The 21,104-nt window shown below is 42.3% G+C and overlaps 1 protein-coding gene across 1 annotated transcript in view; it reads right to left on the bottom strand.

Moving 5' to 3' along the window:
* Nucleotides 1-295: 295 nt before the first annotated feature.
* LOC120048978 (multiple PDZ domain protein-like) overlaps nt 296-21,104 on the bottom strand; it is a 57,480-nt gene continuing 36,671 nt past the window's right edge. The window contains exons 26-46 of the mRNA XM_038995241.1: nt 20,636-20,689; nt 18,381-18,537; nt 16,707-16,903; nt 16,309-16,400; nt 15,199-15,274; nt 14,907-14,987; nt 13,893-13,982; nt 13,076-13,150; nt 11,934-12,099; nt 10,952-11,100; nt 9,881-9,964; nt 8,358-8,551; nt 7,001-7,148; nt 6,582-6,668; nt 6,179-6,281; nt 6,036-6,076; nt 5,696-5,818; nt 2,671-2,775; nt 2,248-2,357; nt 1,837-1,960; nt 296-1,539 (exon numbers count right to left, since the gene is read on the bottom strand). Of these exons, the coding sequence (XP_038851169.1) occupies nt 1,393-1,539; nt 1,837-1,960; nt 2,248-2,357; nt 2,671-2,775; nt 5,696-5,818; nt 6,036-6,076; nt 6,179-6,281; nt 6,582-6,668; nt 7,001-7,148; nt 8,358-8,551; nt 9,881-9,964; nt 10,952-11,100; nt 11,934-12,099; nt 13,076-13,150; nt 13,893-13,982; nt 14,907-14,987; nt 15,199-15,274; nt 16,309-16,400; nt 16,707-16,903; nt 18,381-18,537; nt 20,636-20,689 (2,403 nt within the window). The 3' untranslated portion in view covers nt 296-1,392. The remainder of the gene's footprint in view (nt 1,540-1,836; nt 1,961-2,247; nt 2,358-2,670; nt 2,776-5,695; nt 5,819-6,035; nt 6,077-6,178; nt 6,282-6,581; nt 6,669-7,000; nt 7,149-8,357; nt 8,552-9,880; nt 9,965-10,951; nt 11,101-11,933; nt 12,100-13,075; nt 13,151-13,892; nt 13,983-14,906; nt 14,988-15,198; nt 15,275-16,308; nt 16,401-16,706; nt 16,904-18,380; nt 18,538-20,635; nt 20,690-21,104) is intronic.

Genomic DNA, 21,104 nt, shown 5'->3' with positions numbered 1-21,104 from the left:
AGAAATGTATTAATCATGGGTATGGCCAGCTAATAATATATCAGATATATAATCCACAGTTGCTCCTCACATCCTCAAAAAATAAATAAACATGAATAAAGATGATATATTAGTCAGATGTGAGGGTCTTGTGTCATGCCATGGGCCTCCAATAATAACCCCCAGCTGGCTCATTACCAAGTCTCAATAGAATTCCCATCAACTGTTAAGAACCAGTTAGCCACACAACTGAAAAGCCTATGGATTCTGTGACTTTACCCAAATAGAACACATGAAATCAATCAATAACTGGGGTTTGAAGGTCAATTTTATTAATTCAGCCTGTGAACAACTCAATACTGTGCTGGAGATACTAAGTACACATGTACGGTGGGTGACAAGAGTGTGACTGACGCCATGTTGAATAGGAGATCCATTATTGTGAAACTAGAACATGGTGTATCCAGCTAATGGTTTGAGATAGATAGGGAGCTCCAACTCCTACCAAAGAGTGACCGGGTGTACAGGCTTTTGCTCCAGCCCAACACTAACACACTTGATTAGGCTAATCGTGGTCCATATTGAAGACTGTCAACGGTTGATTATGTGAAACAGCTGTGCAAGTGCTAGGTTGGAGCAAAAGCCTGCATACTCAGTAGCTCTCCAGGACCAGGGTTGGAGACCACTGAGATAGACCATAGAAGTTGGCTGGTTTCACCTTCTATCATATTATGACAAAGTACGGTCATGACAGAAAAAAACGATTAATACTTGAACGTTAAAATTGTGTAAAACAAGGCTTCACATCATCATCATACGCATTAGCAGCAGTGAATGTCTCATACACACACTCTCCTTTCCCTGACTGTGACCACGTACACACACTTACAGACTTGGTCTGTGTAACTTCTGACCAAGAAACCAAAGATTTCAGACCATGTCCCTTCTGAAAAGGTGCTTTGCATCACAGATAAAATGTTACTCAAACATGATTGAAATGTTATTCAAAGAGTCTAGACTTGCTCACTGTCTCTTCGCTAGAACCACAGTGACTTCAATATCGAAGTGGACGGACAGCAGTTTACAGTAGCATAAGCCTTAAATAATGGCCCTCATTCTATAGAAATCTTTTCAAGGGCTATTAACCCTAAATATCATAACACTACAGTCCATGTCTGAGCACAGAAAACTAGAGTATAGATGATCTGAGACACAGTGTCCAGTGAATACTTCAGTCTACCTGCAGTAGCTTCAAATAATATTGATCACAGTGTTTCTTGCTACAAAACAAGGTTAGCGCTTAGGAACATATGGTAGTGTGTGTTCACATTTCAGTATACTTGTACAGTATATATTTTTTTAGGTGTGTATGCGTGTCTACCTCAAGGTATGATTATTTGTCTATGTGTGCATCTAGGAAAGCACAGTCAGGGTGATTGTTCCTTTGGTCCTCTTCAGGATGCCCACGGCATCCTCGTGGGTGACCCCCTCCAGACTCTGTTCGTTAACAGCCATAATCTGATCCCCCCGCTTCAGATGCCCGTCCTCTGACGCTGCCCCCTGGAGAAAACACACCCACACGCCAGGTTACCACGCTTTCAATTACAACCGTTTTAACTATCAATTCAAAAGGTATAGATTTCATCAATCTTCAAATCACATTTCAAGAATGTTCAAATGAGCTTGCAAGAAATATACAAATCTAGCATTATGAAGCTGTTTACCTTTAGTTTTAATGGGAGGTATTCTAACGTCAGATATGCACAAGCAAATCCCCTGCAGATCTCAGGTCAGAATGCTGACCTGCTTTAGTTAATTATAAAGTATGTTTAGCAAAAAGAGGAGATTTCCCCCAACCTTTCCGAACACGGTTTTCACATAAATGGGCAGGTCTCCGTGTGGGCTTCCGAAGCCACCAACGATGCTGAAGCCCAGTCCGTCTGGGCCTCTGTCCAGTGTGATGGTCTTATATTGAGGAGGTCTGTAGGACGTACAGAAATGTTGTCATTAGATATCTAGATATCAGAGGAGGCTGGTGGGAGGAGCTATAGGAGGAAGGGCTCATTCCATTCCAGTCAATACAATGAGCCAGTCCTCCTATAGCTCCTCCCAACAGCCTCCTCTGATAGTTATCGTCTGTTGATGTTTATCGAGCTTTGTACGGGTTTCACAGGAACGACAGTAGTGTATGTGTGTGTGTGTGTGTGTGTGTGTGTGTGTGTGTGTGTGTGTGTGTGTGTGTGTGGGTGTGCGTGTGTGTGCACGTACCCCAGGTCGTCGTGGAAGATGCTAGTAGCAGTAAGACCTGAGACTGAGAGTCCGGTAGCTGTCTGCTCATGAAAGGGGCCAGTCACTGTGGTATCACTCCCTGCTACCACCTGTTGGGTTTTGTGGTTGTAAGATGAGTGATACATGAAAAGGTAATTTGGGTGTTTCATCGTTCAGTTCATCAGCTCAGTTATTGGCCTTTTACAGGAATTTGTCTCGCATTTTAGTAATGCTGAGATAAAGACAACATTAATCATCAACATTTGCAGACAACATGACATAGATGACAGCAAGCACATCAAACAGACAGACAAGCTACAGATAATGCACAGTTATCATTGATGTTGTGAGCATTGTCGCTAAAAGCCCAGAATAATCTTACTGTAGTTGGGAGAATGACTGAACGAGAAGTATTTCACTGACCTGAAGCCTGACGGTGCCGGTGGCGTTCTTCAGCAGGGTGACGGCCTGGCTGTGGCTCATACCCTCAGTAGCGGTCCCACAGATACTGACAATAATGTCACCGATCTGGAGGTCACAAAGAGGTCACGAGGTTCAAATCAAATCAAAATGTATCACTCACATGCTTCGGCAAACAACAACTAACAACTAACAGGGAAAAGCTTACTTACGGACACTTCCCAACAATGCAGAGAGAAAGAAAATAGAGAAATAATCGAAAAGTAAAACACATAATATTAGGCCGTCATTGTAAATAAGAATTTGTTCTTAACTGACTTGCCTAGTTAAATAGAGGTTAAATAATGTTTTCTTTGATTTAAAATATTAGAAGTAGTAAGGTCATGGCCTGTGTTAACCCCTTGGACACAATGTTTGTAATACCGATACATTTGGGTTAGAGACAGAATACTAAATCGACCCCTAACCCCTAACCCCCACCTCCTAGGCCCTTGTAGGCGTAAACTAAGACGGGCATTGCATTGTATGCCACTTGTTGGAAGGGGTTAGCGGAATGGAGATAGCGGTCTGTGCTGATTGAGAATAGAGATGTATTACCCCTAATCGGTCGGCTTTCAGCCAGGCATCATAAAACAATAGATTCCGGCAATGAAAGTAATACTGACTTAGTAATGATACAATGAGATAACAACTGATAACATTAATTTAGGTCATATCTAATACAAGCGAACCATATGTATCAAAACCACTGCTTTGTGTCTTGCCTGTTTTAGTTCACCCTGAAGGAATAACAATGTGATTGTTTCCCATTAAAGTGTAAAAATGAAACAAAAACAGCTTCTTAGCAAGGGCTGTCTGGGAATGGTCTGAGTGGGCTTTTGAAGGGATACCAACATAGATATTCTATTCAAGACATCCACACAGGCCCTCTATTCTGTTACATTTTATGGGTAGAGTTAGATATATGGTCCCAGATGGCTTACTGCTTCAGTATTGTCTGCTGCCAGTCTGTATGTGAAAGCGACAATGGTTAGTTTGTCTGTCCTTCTGCAGGAGGCCATAGGCCATCGCTTTCAGCTGTGAAGGCCCTCGAGCCTAATAGGACCAACCTACGTGATGACTTGAAACTGACTAAGGGGAGTATTTAGACTTGAGATACAATTTTCACGCAAATCCCACATTGACGTCACTGAACGATTTATGAAAAAAGTGAGTTACACACAGAAATTTCAAATCTGAATAGCCCAACGCCCCAAGTGAACCAGCCACAAGTGAAGGGGTAATACACTTAGTTGTAAATATTCTAGAAGTTGACTTAATACTGATGTTTGTGTTTGCATTTGTGGCTTTGGGGAATTTGTATGACCAACATGTCGACATGTTGAAGCTCCTGATTCCATGTGATCTGCGGAGTCTGACTTTCCATGAGGGTTCTAGAACTCAACCAACAACATAGCCTACATAGCCCTATCCTGTTTAACTCTTAAGGATCCGCCCCTTTTTTTCCAATTTTCGCCTAAAATGACATGCCCAAATCGAACTGCCTGTAGCTCAGGACCTGAAGCAAGGATCTGCATATTCTTGATACTATTCGAACGGAAACACGTTGAAGTTTGTGGAAATGAGAAATTAATGTAGGAGAATATAACACATTAGATCTGGTAAAAGATAATACAAAGAAAACACCAACCGTTTTTTGGTATTTTTTTTGTACCATCATCTTTGAAATGCAAGAGAAAGGCCATAATGAATTATTCCAGCCCAGGCACAATTTAGATTTTGTCCACTAGATGGCAGCAGTGTATTCGCAACATTTTTGACTGATTCAATGAACCATTTTATTTCTGTTCAACATTTTGTTCAAGACTGCCCAAATGTGCCTAATTGGAATATTAATAACTATTCAAGTTCATAACTGTGCACTCTCCTCAAACAATAGCATGGTATTCTTTCACTGTAATAGCTACTGCAAATTGGACAGTGCAGTTAGATGTCACATCTGCTCCTGCAACGCCCTCTACTGCTCATCCTGTGTCTCCTTGACCTGCCGCTACTCCCCCAGTACTCTCTCCCTCCCTCTCCCTCTCTCTCTCTCTGTTTGTGTGTGATTGTGTGGGCGGAGACTGGTGTGCTGGAGTCAGAGTTGATCCCCACCAGCTGCAACCTGTTACATAATCAAGACCTCTACAAATACTCAGCCATGCCAATTCCACACTGCCAGATCGTAATCTCTGCTCAGTCAGTCTACGTTTCTAGCCGTTTGTTCCTATTCAGATCCTGTTGTGCCTGTTTTCCTCTCCGCTACAGTTCTGCCCGCTCTGACTCTGGTCCCTGTCTCCAGTCCCACGTCTCGTCATCCTGCTAATCTGTCCTGGATTCACCACTCTACCTCTCCCTTGGATTCCCCTCCGGACCTGCTTACCCTGTCTCAACCCCTCTCGCTCCAGCCTCAGCCTCCGCACCTGGATTCCAGCAACCCGCCTGAGCTTCCCCTGACCTGCACTCCATCTTCCCCCTGTGTTTCAAATACCTTGATTACTTCATCCCAGTCTCCTCGTCTGAGGCTGCTCTTGGGTTCCCCTCTTCCACTCCGCGTAACAATAGATTAACAAGAATTTAAGATTTCTGCCAATATCAGATATGACTATGTACTGGGAAATGTTCTTGTTACTTACAATCTCATGCTAATCGCATTAGCCTATATTAGCTCAACCGTCCCGTGGATGGGACACCGATCCCGAAGAAGTGAATAACTTTTCAAGTTCATAACTGTGCACTCTGCTCAAAAAATAGCATGGTATTATTTCACTGTAATAGCTACTGTAAATTGGACAGTGCAGTTAGATTAACAAAAATGTAAGCTTTCTGCCAATATCAGATATGTCTATGTCCTCGGAAATTTTCTTGTTACTTACAACCTCATGCTAATCGCATTAGCGCACATTAGCTCAACCGTCCCGTGTATGGGACACCGATCTGTAGAGATCCTTATTAACAGGACCCTACAGCTGCTGCTGTACCAACCCACCTTGAGTTTGTGTGTCTGGACAACGAGGCTAGTAGGGTTCATCATGGCGATGAAGATGGGAACATCACCCAGGGGACTGCCCACTCCACCCGCAATACTGATGCCCAAGGAATCAGTGGGGCCCTATGAGGAAAGACAACCAATTACACAAAGTACTTCAAAATCCCTACAACCACAAGGTGTAGTAAGTTACCCCCCTGAAGACAAATAAAACACATATAGGAACAGTAGTAGTGAAAAACCAGTACAATCCGTATGTTGCATCTATCTTAATACAAGGACAAGCTAAAAACTGTTTTGTTTTTCCAAAAATGTATGAATACTATAAAAGAACACTGACCTTAGTGAATTCAACACTTCTGATCTCCTGGTGGTCCAGTGCTGTGCAAACAACAACAGGAAACAGACAAAATGAATCAAGACAAATGGATCAAGCCAGCTTCAGTTTTCCAATCCACTACATGTTAACTGAAAATGTCTTACACTCCTGATTTGTGTGTTGTAAGCTGTCACAGTCCACTTGGAGGCTTCCAGAGGAGGCTGACAGAGAGTGAGGGGTCACCTTGCAGCTGCCTGTTTCACTCATCTACCCAAATACAAGGGAAGAGAAACTTAAAATGAATGGCATAAGTTTCTTTCCTTTCCATTTTGGGACTAAGGACTACCAATAGGACATAGAGGCAGGAGAAGAACTGGGGTGTATTCAGTGAGCTGAAATCATCAGAGAGTTGCAGATAGAATTTCAATGAATAGAGCTGACAGGGTGTCCCTATTCTACATGGGTCATATCTGTTAGATGCATTTCTATCTGAACATGCTGTAATGTTGCCCCCCTAAACAGTCCCCAGCATATAATTAAGGTCCAGAAAACAAAATGGCAGCTTACCTGACTGCCCTGTGAGAACCTCCTCTCAGAGTGGAAGGGCCCGGCTTTAAATCTGCCCACCTCCATCACTATGGGTCCCACACCACACTGTAAACATAAACATGTAAACACATAAAATGCTTTTTAACTAAACAAACCATCAAAATAACAGATGCTAGTGACGTATTCTTCACCAACCGGTGGGAAAAGAGCCAAAACAACACACTTTAACAAATTCCCCAATACATAAATTATTAACAATTTGTAACTTAATATGAGACAACAAACACATTGAACCAAGCCTGGCCCCAGATCTGTTAGTGCTTTATAGCCAAACCCTGTGGTAATGTATATGTATCGAGCAAGATGGCAAAAATAGATCTGGGACCAGGCTTAATTTGACCCAGATGGGACTTCCCATGGTTCCTATATAGGCTCACCTTCAGCAGCTCGGCCACTAACTCCTGGGTGGCATTTCTGACGTCCTCCTTGTTGACGGACAGGATCTGGTCTCCCTGCATCAGCCTCCCGTCACTCTCCACCACGCCCCCTTTCACTATGTCTGACACAAACACCCCTGTGTCGTTCCTGTTGGGGATAGAAACATCATCATATGAGTGAACCAGGGTTTATGTTATGTTAGTGTGAGTGCTTGGTGTCTCTGTGAATGTGTCTGCCATTTGTGTGTTAGCGTTTTGTAGTTAGGGTTAGATAGATACAAGATCAAATCAAATTATGTACTTTTAAGTGTCATCATTTTTTGTGTCGTCACAAAATGTTGTATTTAACTAATAGGCTGTGGAAATAATTGTCCTCTCTGAGGAAAATAAGGTATCTATCTATCTATCTATCTATCTATCTATCTATCTATCTATCTATCTATCTATCTATCTATCTATCTATCTATCTATCTATCTATCTATCTATCTATCTATCTATCTATCTATCTATCTATCTATCTATCTATCTATCTATCTATCTATCGCCACATGCTGTAGTTGGTTGACATCCATTTTGATTTACCCCAGTAAGAGGCATGGGGGTTCAGGATCTATAGGTTAAAGTAAAGCAGGTTCCAAAGCAGCATAGAATGACCCAAATACACTGAAGGCAAACCCGTGTAAAAAGCCAGGGTATCAGGCTTGGTGTATGTTGGGCTTGTCTATCTACTAGGGCAAGGGCTGGGTATCTTTGGGAATTTGTTCTGTTCCGATACCCGTTCCAGTTATGACTCTTATATTCGGTACCGGTTGGAGAATGTTTCCTTATTCGATCCATATGTTGAATGAAAAACACATTTAAATCTTGCAATGCCTAATATGGTTTTCGAGCAACTAGTCAATTCACTGACCGATGTCAATCACTGAGTTAGGAAAGGTCAAACACATTGATCCCTGCTGCTTAACAACCTGTGACACACACACACACACACACACACACACACACACACACACACACACACACACACACACACACACACACACACACACACACACACACACACACACACACAGCTCTAGTGAGTCTAATAGGGGATTAGTAAATTAGTCTCTGATGGGTTGTGTAATGACTCGACATCCTAAATACTTGAGGGGCCCTCCATCCTAGTAAAAGAAAGCTTATCTCCAACATCCTTACGGACATCCATTTTAGGACATCCATTATTTACGATGTACATTTTAGGACATCCTTGTTAGCGGTGCACATTTTAAGACCTCCTTTTTACGGTGTACATTTCAGGAAATCCCATAAATGTTTTCAGTCAAACGTCCCTAGAAGACTTATAGGTTCTAGTACCTTCTCCCCACGATACTGAGGCCCAGGCCCTGGCCGGGCTTCTTGTTCAGCTCCACGGTGAAGGCATCCCACAGGTCCTCCTCCTTGTACTGAGCCTCGTCCCTGTAAACGCTGACACGCACCCGCTGAGGGGTCTGGCGAAGCACGTTGATAGCTTCGTCATGAGTGGCAACGCGCAGGTCAATGTCATTCACCTGTGGAGAGAGGGAGGGAGGGAGATGAAAGAGGAAGGGATAGAGATATATATATATATACATACATATATAGAGAGAGAGATAAAGAGAGATATATATATATATATATATGAGAGAGAGATATAGAGAGAGGAGAAAATAAATCACACGTCAACCATCCAAGGCTTAGCTAAGGTCGACTGCTGTTCAACAGAGTTTAGAATATGAGAATCATGTAGCTATGAGCTTTGCTTTATATCACCTGAACTCCAGAGCGAGAGAGAGATTGCAAGAGAAAGAGAGAGAGAGCGAGAGATTGCGAGAGAGAGAGAAAAACAGATTTGTCCATTTAAAAATGTTGCGGCAAGAGTACAATCAATAGCATTTGATATTGTTCCTATGTTTATAAACACTGTAGACTCAAACACATTGACAAACATGAATATTGGTGAAGGATGTGACGAGCGTAACATACACAGTCAACAGCTAGCATGAGGGTAGGTCTATTCATTTTGAAAACTTTGTCTGGTAATAACACCATAATGTACTTAGCTTAGAGCTGAGAACCGCAACCTATTCTAAGGGTCCATATCAAGGGGAAATAGCCCATTAGCGCTAGCATAGGATTGCATGGCTTTTCCCATAGCAGACTGAAATGGGTCACTAATGACATTGGTTCTGCTTGAACCACAGAATGGGTGGCAACTCTCTCACTTTTCCCCCTGACCCTATCATGAGCAGTATGAATACTACAGCTTGGCTGGGGGCCCAAAGTGAATTACTGAGAGGGGGGGGGGGGGGGGGTAATTAAGTCATAAGGGTGTGTGTGTGTTTGCGTGCGTTGAAAGGGGTTGACTGAGCTACCATGACTAACTGCCCCAGTCACACCCCTAGTCTCCATAACAAAGCAAAGGGCAAAGGGGTGGCTGTCAGAGAGTTAAGCTGGCTATTAAGATGTCATTCTATATATCATGCCATCTATACATGCTGACTGTTTATACATGGTCAATTTTAGATGTTATATATGATTCAAGTGAAATTGCAAAGTTCTTCTTTAGACTATGAACCAAATCCTTAGATTCTTAAGATTAACGTATGTATTGCAACACAATATTATACCAGAGTGTGAAATATGTGCCTTTATCTCAAGTTAGGATTGGGTTCTCCTATCTGATATTGTCCATCACACGGGATTGCTGAAGATGTACGGGCCTGGCCAAATAGTCTCAGAGTAGGAGTGCTGATCTAGGATCTGTTTAGCCTTTTATATCATAATGAGATTACAGCGATGGGGGGGGGGGGGGGGGGGGGGGGGGGGTCTGATCCAAAATGATGAACACGCTCCAATACCTCCAGGATCTGGTCCCCAGCCCAAAGTCTCCCATCCTTGGAGGCAGCTCCGTCCTCATAGACCTCGTGAATGATGATGGTCCCCTGGAGAAAGAGAAGCGAAATAAAAGAAGAGTATGAGAGAGGCGAAAAAACAAGTGATGAAATCGGAGAGGTGTGTGGTTGGAGAGAAGGAGAAATAGAAGACAGAGGGAGGAGGGATGAACGAAGATTAAATTGAGAGAAGTTGTCAGATAGAGAGAGAGAGAAGTGAAGATCATATAATGACAAGACAAAGGAGTTCAGGAATACATGAGAGGCAGAGTGGAACAGGTTGGCATTAGCTGGAGTCTGTGTATGTGGGTGTCCATGGGGGAGGGTGGAGGGGTATGGGGGAGGTGGGTCATTCTCAGGTCAACGGTCACATTCCAGGCCTGGATATTGTCTCCTGTGGCTGAGGCTAGACAAATTCCTCAGGCCTGGCTGAGCAAACAGAATTGAGGGGAGAGAGGAGGAGCGGTGTGTGTGTGTGTGTGTGTGTGTGTGTGTGTGTGTGTGTGTGTGTGTGTGTGTGTGTGTGTGTGACAGACTGCATCACTTCCTATATTCCTTTGCCATTCCACTGCCTCCACAGCTATTTCCGCCCGGGATACTACTAGCAGCTCTAATAGCACAGGAACCAAAGAGGGTGGCACATCTTTCAAAATTTGTGTCATTATTTAAGTAGTAGTGGGTGGGTCTTCTCCTAATGTTAGTGGTTGAACTTGGGACTAATTGTTTCTTATGTACTGTTGTAAAATATAGAATTGAACAAAAACACATTGTAAATTCGGATTTAAAACTACAGATAAAACTATGTACATATGTAAAACTATGTAAAACTAACCCAGATTCTTTGTCAGTATATGTGAATTTGCAATCTGATAATTGGGATCCAACAACCGTTCTGTCATAGATTATTCAGAAATACAAGTTCAGATATTATTCTATAACACGAGTGGACACTTCAAAAGCCCACAGTCATATCCACAGTCATCACAGAGCTGCTTTGAGGAAAAGTTCCTTGGTCGTGGTCTTTGGTCTTTGGCCTACCAGTAGAGTGTCACAGCCCCCCACGATGCTGAGGCCCAGGCCTGTGCGGCCCTTGGAGATGTCTATGGTGGTCTCACAGCCGGGGATGATGGGACAGGTCACAGGGTCAGAGGAAGCCAGAGTGCCAGGGGTGGACGAGCGACTAGAGCCTGATGAGAGAGAGTGGGAAATTGAGATGAAAGGATGAAATAAATATATTAATTCTAGCCTGGTCCCAGATCTGTGTGTGCTTTTAGCCAACTCCTCTGATTATTATTGGCATGCCATTCAATATACCCCAATGACAAAAATATTGGCTAAAGCACATATCCATTCGATGCTAAGCTGAAGTCAGACTAGAATCTCTTCAGACACTGTTGACAAGGTATACAGAGCATTCAGAAAGTATTCAGACCCCTTCACTTTTTTCACATTATGTTACTTTACAGCCTTGTTCTAAAATTGATTCAATTGTTTTTTCCCCTCGTCAATCTACACACAATACCACATAATGACAAAGCAAAAACGTTTTATTTTTTGTAAAAAAAAAGAAGCAAATGTATATATATATATAAAAAAAACTGAAATATGAAATTTACTGTATAAATTTACTGTAGGCTCTTTGGAGTTTTGGCTGGGTTTCTGTATAAGCACTTTCTGACAACTGCTGATGTAAAAAGGGCTTTACAAATACATTTGAGTGATTTAATATTATATCTTTTTTATACTGTATCTGGTTTATTCCCCATTATGTAAATCAACAGAAACAGTATTGACTAACAATCACAGATGTGATTTCTATCCCAAGTGATTGGTATTGAGCATATCACTCTGCTCTATCTAACTGAGTGAATCATACTTCTTTCAGATTTTGTGTTATAACTAGCTCCAATATTTAAGTTATGTAAAACATCCCCAGTTAGGTTGTTTATGCTTAATAAACCCAATTGCTAATGATCTATCGCATTTCCTCCTGACAATACATGACAAGCGGTTTACTCACTCCTGATTGGCTCTGACTCAGACTGGCCCAGGGTATCCATGGAGATTCTAGGGATACTGGGTAGGCTGGTTGCCTGACCAGTACATTGAGGGAGAAGGGGTGATGACTTGTCTGTGCAGATAGTCAATTTCACTGAGCTTTTGGCCTTCTTCAGTAAAGAGTGGACCTGAAATGGAGGAAAAAAACATGCTTAGAAAAAAAAGTGCTATCTAGAACCTAAAAGCGTTATTCAGCTGTCCCCATAGTAGAACCCTTTGGAGAACCCATTTTGGTTCCAGGTAGAAACCCTTTGGGTTCCAAGTCTAACCCTTTTCACAGAAGGTTCTACATAGAACCCAATAGGGTTCTACCTGGAACCAAAAAGAGTTCTACCTGGAACCAAAATGGGTTATCCTATGGGGACAGCCGAAGAACCATTTTGGAACACTTTTTCTAAGAGTGTAGTCCCCAACAGATGGTCTATGTACGGGCTAATAAACGAAGGGCTATGCGTTCTATGGAAAATAATGAACGACGTGAAAGGTGTGTTCGACGACGCGCTAGCGGAGTGGAACTGACCTATCAAGGAGTCGCATTATTTTTCAGAGAATGCATAGAGCCCCGAGTTGATTATCCCTTTTATACCATGGCTATAATTGACCACATTTTCCACAAGAAATGTGTTCATTTGTTCAACATCCACTGAAGTAGCTAGCAAGTTAACTAGATAGCTACAGCAGTTGCCATGGTAACCAAACAAACAGACTTGCTAGTTTAGCTAATCAAATCATCAGTCCTAGCTTGCTATTATGAAAATTGTAAAAATGAACTATAGCCATTGAATTCTACATTAAATGATATACTGGGTGGTATAGACAGTATACCAGGGGTATGACAAAACATTTATTTTTACTGCTCTAATTACGTTGGCAACCAGTTTATAATAGCAATAAGGCAGGCCAATATACCACGGCTAAGGGCTGTGTCCAGGCACTCCGCGTTGCGTCGAGCATAAGATCAGCTCTTATCGGTGGTATATTGGCCATATACCACACCTCCTCGGGCCTTATTACTTAACTAACACTCAGCAAGCTAATCATCTAAATATACATTAACCCTGGAATAGGGTGTGTGTCTAAAATGGCTGCAGAGGCAGCTCTTACCCTGTCCACAGTGTAGCCCATCACTGGCGTGTCCTCCACAGCCAGGAGTTTATCTCCAGATTTGATGCTGCCGTCCTGCATAGAGAAATACAGGACTGGTGTTAGAGAATGTTTTGCAATGGGTATAATGTGGGCAACCAATTAGCATAACATGTAGGATTGTCCAATAGGATTTTCTGTAGAGTATTGTTCTTTAAAACTAGTCATGGACCACTACTCTGCCCTGCCAAGCAAAAAGGCAGTAACTGCTCATAGCGTGGAACTGAGAAATATGGCTTCACAGTGGTTTCACAGTAACTTTATGCAGTTACTGCTAATATGACCCCCATTTTCTCCAAAACACAGTACAATAGAGGCAGGATACTTGTCCACATGATTAAGCATGTATTTAATGTAGCAAAAAATGACATGAACTAATTTTTGATCAAATGAGTAGTTACTGCCTTTTTGCTTGATAGGGCAGTACAGGGTGTACAGGCTTTTGTTCCAACCCAGCCTTTTATTGATTCAACTAATCAAGGTCCTAATGAGCAGTTGATTAGTTATTTATATTTTTGCAGACGCTCTTATCCAGAGCGACTTACAGTAGATTAATTTTCCCATTTTTATCTTCCATACTGGTCCCACGTGGAAATTGAACCCATGACCCTGGCGTTTGCAAATGCCATGCTCTACCAACCGAGCCACACGTGACCAGTAATATTAGGTGGTTTGCGCTGGGCTGGAACAAAACCCTGCTCCCCTTGTGGGTCCCCCAGAACACTTCTATAGAGAATACCTATTTGAATCAGAAGAGTAAGAAACAGTAGTGACATACCTTTCCTGCTGGTCCTTTTTCAGTTATACTCTGAATCACAACCCCATCCTTGGTGTCCTCACTGAAAGTGATGCCGAATCCACCCTCCTCCTAGAGTTAAACAGTGATAATGTAGTTGAATTGTACTCAATAGCTCCCTGTCAACCATAATTATTGGCACAGTGAATCACAATTGAAAACATAATTATGCACATGAAATATGCACGACGACGCATTAAACATAAACATAGCGATCAGAAACAACACAACACAGGTTTGTTTTGTAAATTGTGAGGCATTTTGGAGCATTATGGTTCTACCGGCATCAAAGACTCGAAAGAAACAGGGAGGTACCATCTGAACTTGACTAATACGAAACACTTGTTTACATTTTCCGTTGCAAAATGTTTTGGTACGATGTGCCGTAATGAACACTATCCAGCTTCACTCAGCATCTTGATCTTTTGTTCCTGGAGAGCGAGAGGAAGTAACAGGGAAGTATGTGTCTGGTATGTGCCCATATCAGATGTTACCTTCATACCTTGATCCTCTAATAGACCATGTGGATAGATAGCTAGGCTGAGACTCCCATCCAGGTGTTTGGCTTGTCAAAAGACCCATTCAATTAGAATAGGTTCACATCCCCCTCTCTCATTCTTTCTTTCTCTCTCTTTGTCTGTCTATCCTGCTTTTTCTCAGTTCCTAGGGTAGACTGCTGTCGTCCCTCGATCATTTGCTTCCTCCTCTCTCTGTCTCTCTAATAACAGTCTATCCAATTAGAATAGGCCCATTTTCTCCCCTCTCTCATTCTCTCTCTCTCTTTTACCAGCCTATTAAACTAGAAAAGGTTATTTCGACCCCCCTCCCTCCCTCTCTCTCTTTCTCTCACTATGGTTCTCTCTACTTCCCTTTGTTTTATGACCTCATCAATAAAACCTTTTCCTGAAAAGGTCTGAGGTTATATAACTCATAGCAGCACGGGAGCTTCTCCAGGTAACTTATAGCAGAGCAGCACGGGAGTCTTGAGTGTCTCACCTTCAGCAGAATGACGTGCTGCACATATTTGAACATGTCGACATCGATCGCCGAGGGTGCAATGGAAGAACATGTTTCCAGCTGTGAGAAAATGAATAATAAAGAGATTGAAAGAGTATAATATATGAGTGTATTTTCAGTCATTGAGCTGCTTCACACTGTAAGGTCGTTTATATGCATGTGTGTATGCATGTGGCGTGTGTGAGTGTGTGTGTCAGCGTGCATGCCCGCATGTGTGTGTATGTACTATGCCTTTGTGTGCACATGCCTGCATGTGTGTGTGTGTGTTTACCTCTGTCTGGGGTTCCAGTGTGTCTCCATGCTCCCTCACTGGTCCCACAGCCATCTGGTTGAGAGCATCTGTGTTCCTGCCCACCAGTCATAACTCAGAGTAAATCACCAATCAGAGTAAATCACACCCAGCTTTCTGCCTGTCTGATACTTATAGCTCATATGAATCACAGAGCCTGCGCCCCAAATGGCACCCCTTCCCCTATACAGTGCACTACTTTTTGTCTTAAATTGTTGGACATTAAAAAAGTATGGAAATTTGATCCAAAGTATTCCTACGCATAATAGAGAGATATATGTGGCCGTATGAAATTATTATGTTTAAATCAAATAGTCTATCTGCTTGGGCTTCTTGCGGTCAATTTGCAGTTGACTAATTATTTGTAACTGTGTTCCGGCCCCCTGACCGGAACAAGAAAAAAAATAGGCCCACGGCTGAACCTAGTTGATGATCCCTGATGTAGGGAATATTGTGTCAATTGGGACGCAGACTGAGTCTCTAAACCACACAAGTCTAATTGAGGCAATCAGTTGAGTTAAGTAGTGTGTGTTCCTGCCCGTGAGTCGAGAATCCCTTATTTTGGTCTGATTCATTTGGGCCTGTCTATGTGTGATAACTAGCCGGGTTTTCACGGATCCTGACTGATAGTAACACAGGTAATAGAAGAAGACATCTTGGAGTATTGAGATGCCCCTTGTGTCTTCTCTGATATCAGTTTACATCAGTCCTTTGTAACACCACAGCTCCCTCTACTGGGCTTTATATGGTGATGCATTAGACTTGAACTAGTCCTTTGCTATTGAAGGGGCTCAGCTACAGCAGTGTTTTCCAACTCCAGTCCTCCACTACCACTAACAGCAAACACCTGAATCAACGTTTTCAGGGCTTGATGATTGGTTGACAAGTTGAATCAGGTGAGTTTGTCCCAGGCCACAACAAAAATGTGTATGGTTGGAGGTACTGGACGACTGGAGTTGGGAAACACTGAGCTACAGTATCTATACATTTTTGTCCTTGTTAACACTTGGTAAAGATACTTGAAACAATACTTGGTGGGGGGATGGAGATAAGGACTTGGGATATATGTCCCTGTTTCTTCAAATACACCACCTGATGAAAATGATCTTGACCTTCGATGGGGCGCTTTTAATGATGGAGGAGGCATTCTGGTGACTCCGCCCATACAGAATCTGCCCGTTGATCTGATAGGGTGCAGAAATGTACTTATTACTACTGTCTTCATAGCACTTTATTGAATTGAATTCGATGCAATACTATTCAATTCAGCAACTGCCATTAATTTTGCTTGCTTCCTGCAAACCTCAGATAATATAGTCGAGACTAAAACTCAACGCAGATCTCAAATCAGAGAGGACAATCTAAATCAAGTCATATTTGTCTGATTCAGACCATACAACACAGTAATAACCACTGGGCATCAACTCCTGGTTAAGAAGCACCCATCTAAAGCATCTGTGACCGCTAAGTTACTAATCCAAGCCCCTCACCTCCAACAGTTCATCCCCGACCACAACGCGACCATCTTTGCCGGCAGCTCCACTGGGGTCGATCCCGACCACAAACACGCTCATGCGGGAGCGGTCACGGTTGCCAGCCAGGCTAAGGCCCAGGCCGGTCTTCCCCTTCTCCAGCTCAATCATGTGCAGAAGCCCTGGGAGGCTGCCGTACCTCTGACTGATGTTTTCTGTAGAGAACAGTAGATGAAATGGGTTGAAACACTGGCAAATCATACTGATGGACGTGAATACAGTGGCGGGCTTGACTACAACCTGTGTGTGTTGTATAATTATAATTCACATGTGAAATGATTGAATAGAGCCACATACAGCTATAATGGATAGATTTCTATGTATTTTATAGTATGGCTTTACGCTGGATTTAAGCTGGCTTTTCTTGACTTACTACACTCACAACCGAACATAAGAAGAATGTGACAGAGAAGTCATGAATGGGAATCAAACAAAAGGGTTCTAAGCGCAAGGATCACATCAAATGCAAAGTCATAATCAATACAACATCTCACAAGAGTCAAATTCTTCTATTACACTCCCTGACTGACAGGCCTCTCTCTCTCTCTCTCTCTCTCTCTCTCTCTCTCATCTATGTTGTTCTGGGCTGTATGCCTGAATGCTCCTGTACTAATCTCCCTGACTCACCTCTCCAGTCTCCACCTCATCAATCGGATCACCACAGAACACACACACACACACACACACCAGGGGCCCAGAAGGGACTATACTGCCTGTAAACAGAAGAGCCCGAGGCCCCATCCAGAAACAACCCCTTTCCCTACCCCCTAGACTAGGGGTATTCAACTGTTACACTACGAGGTCCGGAGCCTGCTGCTTTTCTGTTCTACCTGATAAATAATTGCACCCACCTGGTGTCGCAGGTCTAAATCAGTGCCTGATTAGAGGGGAAGAATGAAAAAAAAAACGCAGTGGGACTGGCTTCGAGGTCCAGAGTTGAGTTTGAAGGCCCAAAGCACTTAATTTTGAATAACTGGATAGGTATAATATCACTGTGCTAGTCTAGTTCACTTGCCTTGGGATCCTAGTAGCAAGACTTACATTGAACTCCATTCCACATCAAGTAACTCATGCAAGCACATTATGGAACAGAGGGAACTGTGAAGAGAATCTGTTGTAAATGTAATGTAATGTTGTTTTTTATTGTATATAAATGGCTTAATTGTGCTGGACCCTGGGAAGAGTAGCTGCTGCCTTGGCAGTAACTAATGGGCATCCATAATAAATACAAATAAAAATACTTGCTCTTGAAGTGGACTGAAATTGGTGTCTGTACAAATGTTGGGTGTACCGGTGTGTTCCGGCCCAATTCAAGCACTGGCAAGACCATGATTGCAATGTGGAGGCCCTCTAGTGGCCACTAGGTCCTAGCACATGGGAGCAGGCAAGCCAAGAGGGAAATGTCTGAATCCATTGCATAGTCTAGAAACAAACCCTACTGCCTACCCACTGTGCAGTGGATCTTTGTGTAAATCTGAAAGGAGTATAAATATGGTAGTAGCTGCACATTGCCCTCTTAAGAATTTGTTGGACTTTCCCCTATCAAATCTATCCAGTTCTCCACAAGTGCATAGGGAATAGGGGCTAGGGGTTGGGTCTCTTTCCTAGATCTGTTCATAGAGTCACACTCACTCCATCTGTAGCCAAACTTATCCTCCTCTTCCGTCTGGGACGGTCTGTCGGGAATCTCTGTCAGAGTATCCGTGTCTGTCTCTCCAACGTGGGGAACCACAGGAAGAGAGAGGTGAGGAGTGGTGGACGATGTCTTTCCCGCTTCCCGCTTTGCCGGCTGCCACATCACAGAAGTATCGGGAAAATAGATTTGTTGTGTGGCAAAAAGGCAGATAAAAATCGCTTAGTTTCAACATAGCAGGTTTAGCTGACTACAACCTAAAGCTGTATTGTTAAATTCAGTCGGTAAAGTAAGTTTTAGTCACTCGTGTGCAGATGGACACTTTAAAATAATATTACCCTACTTTTTAGGGATGATTTTTTGTTTATATGCCTAAACAAGGAATGCTTGCTGTAAGCAAAGTCATAAGCAGTGTATTTCTAGATTACTTCAATATTCAAGACTGAGTTTAATAACAAATGTTCCTTACTGATAGAATTCAATCCAACCATTGTATATAAACATACCCTCGTAAAACTGACTATCCTACCGATCCTTGACTTCAGCGATGTCATTTACAAAATTGCCTCCAACACTCTACTCAACAAATTGGATGCAGTCTATCACAGTGCCATCCGTTTTGTCACCAAAGCCCCATATACTACCCACAACTGCGACCTGTATGCTCTCGTTGGCTGGCCCTCGCTTCATATTTGTCACCAAACCCACTGGCTCCAGGTCATCTATAAGTCTTTGCTAGGTAAAGCCCCGCCTTATCTCAGCTCACTGGCCACCATAGCAGCACCCACCCGTAGCACGCGCTCCAGCAGGTATATTTCACTGGTCACCCCCAAAGCCAACTCCTCCTTTGGCCGCCTTTCCTTCCAGTTCTCTGCTGCCAATGACTGGAACGAACTGTAAAAATCACTGAAGCTGGAGACTTAAATCTCCTTCACTAACTTTACGCATCAGCTGTCAGAGCAGCTTACCGATCATTGCACCTGTACATAGCCCATCTGTAAATAGCCCACCCAACTACCTCATCCCCATATTGTTATTTATTTGTTTGCTTCTTTGCACCCCAGTATCTCTACTTGCACATTCATCTTCTGCACATCTATCACTCCAGTGTTGAATTGCTAAATTGTAATTATTTTGCCACTATGGCCTTTATTGCCTTACCTCCCTAATCTTACTACATTTGCACACACTGTATATATACTTTTCTATTGTGTTATTGACTGTACGTTTGTTTATCCCATGTGTAACTCTGCATTGTTTGTGTTGAACTGCTTTGCTCTATCTTGGCCAGGTCGCAGTTGTAAATGAGAACTTGTTCTCAACTGGCCTACCTGGTTAAATAAAGGTGAAATAAATAAAAATATGATAATGGATACAAAGGTAAACATTGGATTATTTTTTATCAATTTAGTTAAATTCAAATGCATTTTGATTCCGAATCAAACCATTGCATATTTTGGGGATGAATTTGGCAATTTCAATTAACACATTTTGCAAAACGATCCAAAATTCAGAAATTTGTATCGATGCTATCTGTAAACAACAAAACGCAAAAAAGAAAAAGGTATTCAAACAGGTTTAGTGGAAAGATGCTAGGACAGCATGTATGCATGTAAGGGCTGTCCAGTATGTGTCTCCACATATATTCCATAACACAACCGTACGAGCATACATGGAAATAGAAGGTGAAAAGCACGACAACACAAAGACCCACAAACCTTAAACGGAGTAGGAGTGAAAGGGTTAGTTGGGGAGAGGCGTAGGAATAGTCTACTGTGACACTCAACCTCCTACAAAGAACAGAGAATAGTCAGTGACTTTCTAGGACAGCATCATAGCGAAACTAAAGGCAGAAACTTCACTCCACTGCTATGATGGAGAGTATGAGTGAAGTGCTAGGTCTACTAAAAATTCTAATTTTATGAGATAAATATGATTCATTATTGCGGATTAAGACTGGATAACTGAAGGGTCATGTGTATGCAATCACACATTCACTCGTTGTGATGGGACCTGAACTTTAAAAGTACAATGAACAAAAAAATGTTTCCCAAATTTGGTTTGAGACTTCTACGACAATACAACATCAAGTTACAGGCATTACCTACGTTTAAAAGACCAAACACTTTCAAATACAGTACTTGAGCAGTGCTTTGTTTGCTTGCTCCGAGCTAAATCCAGAGCACCTCAAGTATTTGAAAGTATTTGACATATGTATTTGATGCAGGTTTGAAGGTTGCATAGAGACACTAACCTTGTCACTATTGCGCCGCGCCACTCTCTCCTCGTTGGTGTCCGTGGTTGAGGACTGTTATGTACAAGAAGGACGGAGACATGAAAAATACACCATTAGGCATTGTCATCAAATTACATATCAGCAAAGGTTGAACTTACAAAGGTGAGACATCATGCTGTATTTAAATTGGTGAGGCTTGCATGAGAAATGTCTAAAATGTATAGAATGTACATTCAGTAAAGTAAAAGAATCCATATACACTACCGGTCAATGTTTAAGAAAACCTACTCATTCAAGGGGTTTTCTTAATTAAAAAAAAAACTATTTTCTACATTGTATAATAATAGTGAAGACATCAAAACTATGAAATAACACATATGGAATCATGTAGTAACCAAAAAAAGTATTAAATATGAAATATATTTTAATTTGTTTTAGATTCTTCAAATAGCCACCCTTTGCCTTGATGACAGCTTTGCACACGCTT

The sequence above is a fragment of the Salvelinus namaycush genome, chromosome 6, assembly GCF_016432855.1.
Source record: "Salvelinus namaycush isolate Seneca chromosome 6, SaNama_1.0, whole genome shotgun sequence".
Classification (NCBI taxonomy): Eukaryota; Metazoa; Chordata; class Actinopteri; order Salmoniformes; family Salmonidae; genus Salvelinus; species Salvelinus namaycush.
Note: the sequence above shows the minus strand (reverse complement) of the source record. Positions and strands in the feature narration are given on the sequence as shown.